Source organism: Nicotiana tabacum, chromosome 19 (genome assembly GCF_000715075.1).
Source record: "Nicotiana tabacum cultivar K326 chromosome 19, ASM71507v2, whole genome shotgun sequence".
Lineage (NCBI taxonomy): Eukaryota > Viridiplantae > Streptophyta > Magnoliopsida > Solanales > Solanaceae > Nicotiana > Nicotiana tabacum.
Genome location: NC_134098.1, coordinates 84,685,768 through 84,694,765, shown reverse-complemented (window position 1 = coordinate 84,694,765; position 8,998 = coordinate 84,685,768). Strand labels below are relative to the sequence as shown.

The 8,998-nt window shown below is 35.3% G+C and overlaps 1 protein-coding gene across 1 annotated transcript; it reads left to right on the top strand.

The window, feature by feature from the left end:
- Positions 1 to 4,942: 4,942 nt before the first annotated feature.
- On the top strand, positions 4,943 to 7,700 carry LOC107804356 (heavy metal-associated isoprenylated plant protein 26). The gene is made up of 2 exons (XM_016628246.2): positions 4,943 to 5,146; positions 7,045 to 7,700. The coding sequence occupies exons 1-2, from the start codon at positions 5,063 to 5,065 to the stop codon at positions 7,426 to 7,428; spliced, it is 468 nt and encodes a 155-aa protein (XP_016483732.1). The 5' UTR covers positions 4,943 to 5,062; the 3' UTR covers positions 7,429 to 7,700.
- The last annotated feature ends 1,298 nt before the right edge of the window (positions 7,701 to 8,998 follow it).

Genomic DNA, 8,998 nt, shown 5'->3' with positions numbered 1-8,998 from the left:
TCCTTGTACTCCTGTTTCTCCTTCTTCTCCTTAGCTTCCTTAGGTCTAAGGCATGTCAAAAGTCCAGAAATGGTATTTTTCTCGTGTATTTAAATATTTCCCAAATAAACCCCGAATGAAAATACCCTTTTTAGCAGAACTGGGAACATACTCTAACATTTTTGCACTACCGCGCCGTATGCCGCGCCCCACCATGCGACGCACTTGTGGCAATTTCCAGAACGATTTGCAATATAGATTCTAGGCACATTTTGCAAAGTCACGCCGCCCCATACGGCGCGGCTATGTAGTTTTCTTCGAGTAAGTCCGTTTCTCAAATTTTTTACATTCGGACTAGGTACTCGGCTCTAAACGCGATCCCGGTTTAATCCCTTGGGATTCTACTCAGACTTCCAAGCTCTAAATAGCTCAAATTTGCTCCGTAACATCTAAATAACTCGAAATCACTCCTACACGGCATAAAACACACAATAAGTGTAAAACACTACTAATTAAAGCTCACCATAAGTAAAGTGCAGTAATTTAGAGTGCAATAAATGACTAAAATATAGGATTATAGCGTACCATCACAGAGCAGAGCGAACTTCAAAAATATTTCGCTCGCTGCAATACTGCAAAAATGAATGCCACTGTGCTAGCTTCCTATATTTCTTAAATCGTTTCATTGGTTGCAGCATAAATTCAACACCTCTTTCCATCAATGACGATGCATCTCTAGATCTTTCAATAAACCTCTCCGCCATCTGCTTGAATGACATCCGCACCATGGCAGTGACTAGTAATCCACGTGCAGACTTTAATAACCCATTCAAAGACTCTAACACATTTGTAGTCAGAATTCCCCTTCTTCTACCACCATCTGCATGCAAAGTCCACTTGTAAAGCTCATGTCGCATTAACCAACGATAGGCTTCTGGGTCTTCCTGCCTAATCAATTTTATTTATCTCCTGAATTTACACTCTTGGTGATCTGTTGCAGCCATCCACATTAAATCACGCAAGTCCTTGCCATGCATGCATGATTCTGTATAAAACTTAAATACCGCCATGATTCTGTATAAAACTTAAATCATGCAAGTCCTTGCCATGCATGCATGATTCTGTATAAAACTTAAAAACTTAAAACTTAATAATCCCTCAGGAAGTTGCCCTTCAAGTGCCTAACATAGTAACGGTGGTAGGCATATGGTTCCTGCCATGCATGCAAATTCTGTATAAAACTTAAAATACAGCTATGCCGATCACTTAATAGACAAATACCTGAACGTTATTTGACAACGTGCTCCTTCAAATGGTTCAAAAATAATGTCCACGTCTCTTGGCTTTCATTGGGATAAATAGCAAATGCTAGGGGAAATATAATTCCATTAGCATTTACAGCAACGGCGATCAACAACTTAATATCATACTTTCTATAGACATGAGTGTCGTCTATGGATATTACCGGCGGACAATGCACAAAACCATCAATGGTTGGTTTAAATGCCAGGACACATATCTGAATACGTATTCTGGTATTCCCGGACTCCGCTCAAGCTTTAATTCAACAACAGTCCCGGGGTTAAATTGTTACAATGCAGCCATGTACCTGGGTAGAGCGACAAATGACTTATCCCAGATATCATAAACAATTTTAAACGCACGTTTACGCCCGAGAAATGCCTTTCTTTTGGTAATAGTACATCCATATACCTGGTGGACAAATATTATACACTCTTTGATTTTGTACCTTATGGACACTTCAATGTGTGAAATCAAGACAAGAGAAATCAAGTCAACATTCAAGTTAAAATGATTCCCACTAAATGTGTCCATTTCACAATTATGGGTGCCTTTGTTTTCAACTTTCTCGCACGCAGCATCCAATTACAACCTTGAAACCATCTACGACAAATAACCTTGTATATTTCCGGAGATGACTCGTGAACCACGATCTCACGACACTCTTTTACGTTGTACATTCGCATCGCCCTGCTTAGGCGCGCTTTATCACCAAAAAACATGCCTTTTGACAACATCGTTGCTCTAGATTCATCCCACATTGTTGTCTGAATTTTGTCAGGACCCGTTGTGAGGGCATGGACATCCGGCATACTTGGCAACTGATTAAGGTAGGAAATATTTGAATGAAACGGAACATGAGACTCGTACACTCTTGGTCTGACGGGAGGTGAAACATGCTCCCACGTCAAATCAGGTTCATCATTCTCGTCCTCGTCACTGTCACCCTCATCAGGGAATGGTGTGTCATCTCCATACTCGTCAGTATTGTTGTCATAATCACTATCATCTTCCTCAACTCTACGCATCTGCCAGATCTCGATTAGATATATCGTCCTCAGGCAATTGAGTAAGTACAAGACCTTCAAGTTGCTCGTTTTCACTGCACAACCAATAAAATAATGAGTTTCTCAAATTCATCCAAAATTTACATATAAACTTTATCACTTCACTTACAAATCATAATGTGTTGATATCCCATGATGCATATTATCTTATTGGTGATGACTGCCGGATGGACTACCATGATCCAACACACCAAAACTAGGCATATTCCAACTATCAGTTGGTTCATAATTTATAAAATTCATATCTAGCCGGTACCCCTTATGGAATATATGAGTGTTAATACAAATTCAATACATAAAAATAAACATCATAATAGAAAGAAAAATTGATGTTTACTACTCCGCTTGTGGTTATGTAGACTTGGGGAGAAATTATATAATCGCTCCTCATTCGCCCGTGGAGATAAATTTAGATCAGGCCAAACTCTTTCACCCGGAACCAGTTCGGCTAAAACGGCTCCAAAATAACCACCCGATGATTGAGGGATATCCCTACTTTGTGGAACCTCATTATTGCGAACGTCTTCAGCCTTGACGTACATATCTAATATTTTTATCACAAGAAATTCCTGGTATTCATCCGGAGTCCTCAAAAAATCTGTCAGAGTTTCACCGTCTTCGATGTTAAACTCATCATAACAAAGCAACCCCTTGGAGAGTAACAAAATACAGATATCTCCCAGTTACTTTAATATTCACCGAACGTTTGCTCACACTCATTTTTTCTTACATAACAACGATACCAATCTATCGTACGCCATTGTATGTGGCAACTTAACATGACAATGTGGAGAACAAGTATACCGTACTGAGTTATTCTCCGCCACAACCTCACCCCCTCAATATAATGAAACCCTAATTTTTCGCTCTTCGGACATTATGACAAAATGCAAAATAACTTAACGAACAAATATATCAAACGACTTGAAGGATGCTGAATGGATTTTTATCAAGTTCTGAAACTCATTAAATAAGGAAAAACCAAGCCCGGGGGTACAATTATTTGATGTATAGCGCATCCATAATATGCGTTATACACATATAAATTATTGGTGCGTCAGTTAAGTGTAGATGACTTATTGGTGGGACCACATTTTATATATAGCGCGGTGAATAACCGCGCTATATCTTAACGGAGAAAACTACTGTTAAGGTATAGCGCAGTCAATAACCGCACTATATATAAAATGGTGCCCAGTTTTTTTAACATATTTTTGTCTCTTGAGTCCAAATAAACCATACTTTGGTTTCGGACTCCCAAATAAGTAGTAGTACTAAGTATGATATACTACCAACAAGGGTGGTAAATACCCCTTCATCCTTAACCAGAGGTCTCGGGTTCGAGTCCCTGGGTATGGAGTCGCCTTTGTTAGGGAGCGCTTTGCCCCCAAATGTGGGACTTTCTGGCGCGAATCCGAATTTAACCGGGCCCCAATGTGGGTACCGGACACCGGATGAGAAACCAAAAAAAAAAATATTATATAGTAAAATAATATTATTATATATTTCATAATTACTTGTTCCAATAATTTATAATATGTATATATAATTTTATATGCTGTATATAATAGTAATATAGACGGAATACATTAACACACTATATACCTTAAACAACTACTAACTTAAAAATCGATGAAAATATTAATAAAAAGAACTTATTGAGTGAAGGTATATTTCAATTCAAGAAGAGTAGCAATCAATTTAATATTCTTTCCCTTTAGTTTTGCTATTTTTAGGGATTATTAACTAGCATCTTTATTTTAGTGGAACTGGATAATTTCCTGTTAGGTAATATATTTATTTAGTTGTCATGTACATAAAATATATACTCTTGCTATTTTATTTTTTTTTAAATATTGCATATTTATGGTTTTCCCCTCTTTTTTTTTTGTTTCTCGATTGCAAAAATTTTAAATTCCCAATTTGCTTGGGCCGTGAGCCGTGGCTTTGATTTATGGTCTCCCAAAGTTACGAAGAGTCATCGAGGTCGGTGCAGCGTTATCCATCTAAAATTTTGGATGTCTCCACTCCAATAAATGAAACCCACACGGGATTTTCAAAGTTAAATGAAATGAATTACATATATATAAATATAATAATAATAATAACATTTAAAACTTCTCTAATAAGATAATATTTTACTCCCCCAATTATAAGATCAACGGAAAATTATTGGCAAATGCAAAGAAAAATGTAATCAGTAACAATATACTCAATATGTTTCAGTTTATTCGAACCTATTTTCTTTTTGTTCCATTATAAAAAAAATGATCAATTTCTAAATTTAAAAATAATTTATCTTAAATTTTTAGTTATAACCACAGAAATAATCTTAATCCTTTTTTACTTGTTTAAGATCATAAATTTTAAAAGTCTTAATTTTTTTTAAATTTCACGTTCACCCAAACAAGTTCAACTAAATTGAAATTGAAAAGGAGAAGTAGCACAAATCCAAAAGAAAATGACTTGTACAGCTGCTTGGCATTAGCAGTATATAAAAGAGCGCGAGGCGACAAACAAAGCCAGTAACCAGTCGTTGTCATTTGCCAGACGTCAAAGGAGTATAAGATAGGTTAAGTGGGATATTTCTTGCAATTAATTATTACTCTTCTTCTACTCCTATCTTTTTTCTCTACTCCTCTCAATACACACGCACAATAAGCAGTAGTACTATATTTCTCTAATTTGTTGAAGTAAAAGCCAGAAAGAGGAAAATGGGTGTTATTGACCATATCTCTGATATGTTTGATTGTTCCACTGGCTCTCACTCCAAGCACAAGAGACGCAAACAGTTGCAGGTATTTATTTCTATTCAAATATTCTTACTTTTTCTCTCTTTTCTTCACTTCTTTGTTATTTCGTGTATGAGTTTTGAGGGGCTTTGCTGCTATATATCCCTGTTGCCTCTAGTTCTTGAAATCTGTATCAGATCTGTGTGAAATCTGAAGTGCTGAATCCAAATAAAACTTACCAATTTTGAATGGATGTATTTTGCTTGATTAACTCTTCAAATTAACTTATTCATTAGTATAAAATTGTGTTCACTACAATGCTGTAGGCTGTAGCTATTAAAGAGTCCAATATTAGACTGCATAATAGATTTTCTAAATAATGTAAACAGAAATGACTTTCCACTGTTCCAGGTCATATTTTCATAATATGGTTTATGACGGAGGTTAAGGAATATTATAAATCAAAAGTTTTTTTTTCCTTCTGACATCTCAATCTAGCTGTCTCAGTTTTGTGAGCTGGTGGATCCATATTTTTAGTTTTATGGTTCAATTATTAAGATTGTTAGCTTTGAATTTATGAGTTTATATTTATTAATTTGTTGTAATTTTAATAAATATTTTTACACGTAAATTTATAGCATGCCCTCAAAATACTGAGGGACTATATCAGCCTTCTTTAAACCCTTTGCAAACATTTTCACCTTGTCTAGTAATTTCTTGTTGTCTAATAGGATATTCTGGTACAAAGTTGTAATAAGGTACCGTGTAAAATTACAAAAACCTTGTAAAATATTTTATATAAGTTAATTCCTGAGATAATGCCGTCCCCAATATAACTTTTACTCTGCTTTCATTTACGAAAGGTCCAACAGCTAGTAGAACGACAAATTAAAAAAGGTTATTACTATTTGCTAATAATAGATTCTCGAATGGTTTTCCCATGTGCACGCTCTCGTCTTGTTTCTAGTAATTTGTCCTTTAACTAACGCTACCATTTTTCTTCGAAATATCTGATCGTCTAGTGCCTTTATTATTGTCCTTTTGTTTTCTTTTTAAAAGTATCTCTTAACTTTTTTCGATAACAAAAGTATTTCTCAACTTTTCAAAAGCAAAAGTAGAATGTTTCCTTTAAGGGTGGTGTGTTTCAAGGCTTTGCAGAAAGGGTAGTTCATGTTCAGTATCTCCTTTGGACCATCAATTGAATTGTGATGAGGGGACGTTTAAATCTTGGCTTGGCCATATCTTACTTGCTATATGGACCTACCTTATTAATTCTGTTCTTACAAATTTTGAATGCGACATTTGCACAAATGCCCTTTTATTTTAGACCACTTTTAAATTTTGTCCTAAAGAGTTTAGTGGGGTTAAATTTGTCTGCAAAAAACAAATTCCAACTACTTATTAAGCAAAATTTAGTCTATCGGGGTTATGGAAACAAAATGTAAATGGTGCCTTAAAAAAGGCCTCCAGCAACAAACCAACCCAGTTCAATCCCACGTGTGGGGCCTAAAAAAGGCCATAAGGGTGCAAATAATCCCTACTTGAACTAGGATCAATACACATTTACGGGGTAAATGTTAGTATGTTTTTTCATTTTATATTGACTATGTATAATAGTTTGCTTGAATACCACCTTGCCTTTTATTTATTATCTTTCGATCAATACCTGAGATTGTAATTATTCTTTACAATATTAGTATAATTTAACATGTAGTAGCATGATATTTGCCTTATTTTTTCATGTAATTAATTCTACTTGTTATGATATGAATAGGCATTTCTGATTATCTTTAGGTGACCTGATAGTGTGAGAGATTAAACTCTCTTTCCATTAATCATAATTAAAGCAAACATCTGTATACTTTCTGTTAAGCTCAGGATATGTGCCAAATTAAGTAGTGTAGAGTATAAGTTGCTATTTAGTGAGTCCAAGACTTTAACATATGAAACGTGTGGATTTTCAGACAGTGGAGGTAAAAGTGAAGATGGATTGCGAAGGTTGCGAGAGGAAAGTGAGAAGGTCCGTAGAGGGAATGAAAGGAGTTTCATCAGTCACAGTTGAGCCCAAACAACACAAGCTAACTGTAGTGGGCTATGTGGATCCAGAGAAAGTCGTGGCCCGTGTGGCTCATCGCACAGGTAAGAAGGCAGAGATTTGGCCCTATGTTCCATACGACGTCGTAGCTCATCCCTACGCGCAGGGCGTCTACGATAAGAAGGCACCAGCTGGGTACGTGAGGAGAGTTGATGATTATCAAAGTAACCAGCTCCAACGTGCCAGTTCCACTGAAGTTCGTTATACCACTGCCTTTAGTGATGAAAATCCTGCAGCATGTGTGGTCATGTGAACTTGATATTGATGCTATTATGTTACTAAATTCTGAACCTTGTACCATAGTACTCGTTATTGTTAAATTTGTATTGCTTTTGTCAAGTTCATACTTTCAAGTTTTGAAAATCATAGTGCTTTTTTTTAGGGGGGTGGAGGTGGACAGGTATGGATAACTTTGTTGAAGCAGAAGTTCTGCCGTTAGTGTGTTGTGTTGTTTGTGTTGTTAAATCAATTAATATCCTGTTGTGGAAACTGGAAAGAAGGAATGGAGAATCTGAATATGCTGGATTTACTGTTTCCAAATTTTCATTTTTATTAGTTTACCATAGATTCAAACTTGTAGAGATATAGTTTGAATTGTGGTTTTTGTGTCATTAATTTGTTCCTTTAACAATTGTTGGTTTCATTGACATATAAGTAATTGGTGACACTGTTGTGGTCGACATTTAGGTATCCAAAGTTGAATTGCATGTAACTGTTTGCTTTGAGATTGTTGCTTTTGTAAAGTAGCAGTAACTTTGAAATGGTCACTTTGTACATATCAAGTGGAAATATGGGTTGGAAAGCGAAAAGTGGTGGGCTACATGGTGTGACAATTTACTTTTTTGGGAATGAATTTTCTATGTCCTCCATTTTTTCAAAAGTTTTTTCCTCTTTTATTGTGTTGGTTCTCTTATCTTATTGGATAAGTTTAATTGATACATGCCTTAGAACATCACCCGGCCTTTTAGTGATGGATAACTATCAACTGTTTATGTTAAAAAGAGAACTAAGAGGATGTTTTCAGTTTGATACTAAGGTTATTTCATAATACATGGTATTCTAAGCAACATAGTGAAAATCTTGGTGGAATAAAAAGTAGTCTTCATTTATTCGGCATATTGGAGATGTTATATGGTAAGCTGGTACAACCAGTATTTTAAAAGGCATTTCTGGGATTCGTCCGGGGCTCGCCCCTAGGCGGTGCACTTACAAAACGCCCTGGGGCTCATGTATGGGCTTAGTTCTGTGAGGCTTACGTCCCAAGCGCCCGACCGTGCGCCCTAAACACGCCTAACACCCAACGTTCGGGGCTCGTCTAACAGTTCTAACGCAAATCACATGTCGAATTTTCTAATTAATATCGTTGACCTTCAAAATTCTTTAACAAATTAATGATAAAAATTCTATTCATCGATAGAAATATGAAGATTGAGCATAACTCTAATAATGAGACATAGTATTGCTTTTTATATCTTCACTTGTTATTGGTCGTATATTAGTTCATTTGTCCCTCCTTGTTATACACTTTTATTAATTTGATATCTTAAATTAATTTGTATTTATTCATGAAGGAGTAATATTTTAATTATCGTACTAATAAGATTTTATTAATTATTTATTTTTAGGAAGGTAAAATGTAGAGTTTGATCATTTTTTAAAAAAGAAATTATAAGTTTTTAATTATTTGAAAGTTAAAGATGTTATACGTGATTTGTTTGCATTAGTTATACTTAAGAATCATGCTAGATATTTTTTTCTATGAGATCCTTTAATTTTCTTTTAATTTTTAACTTTTAATTTATATTTTATATTTTTTTGTGTTA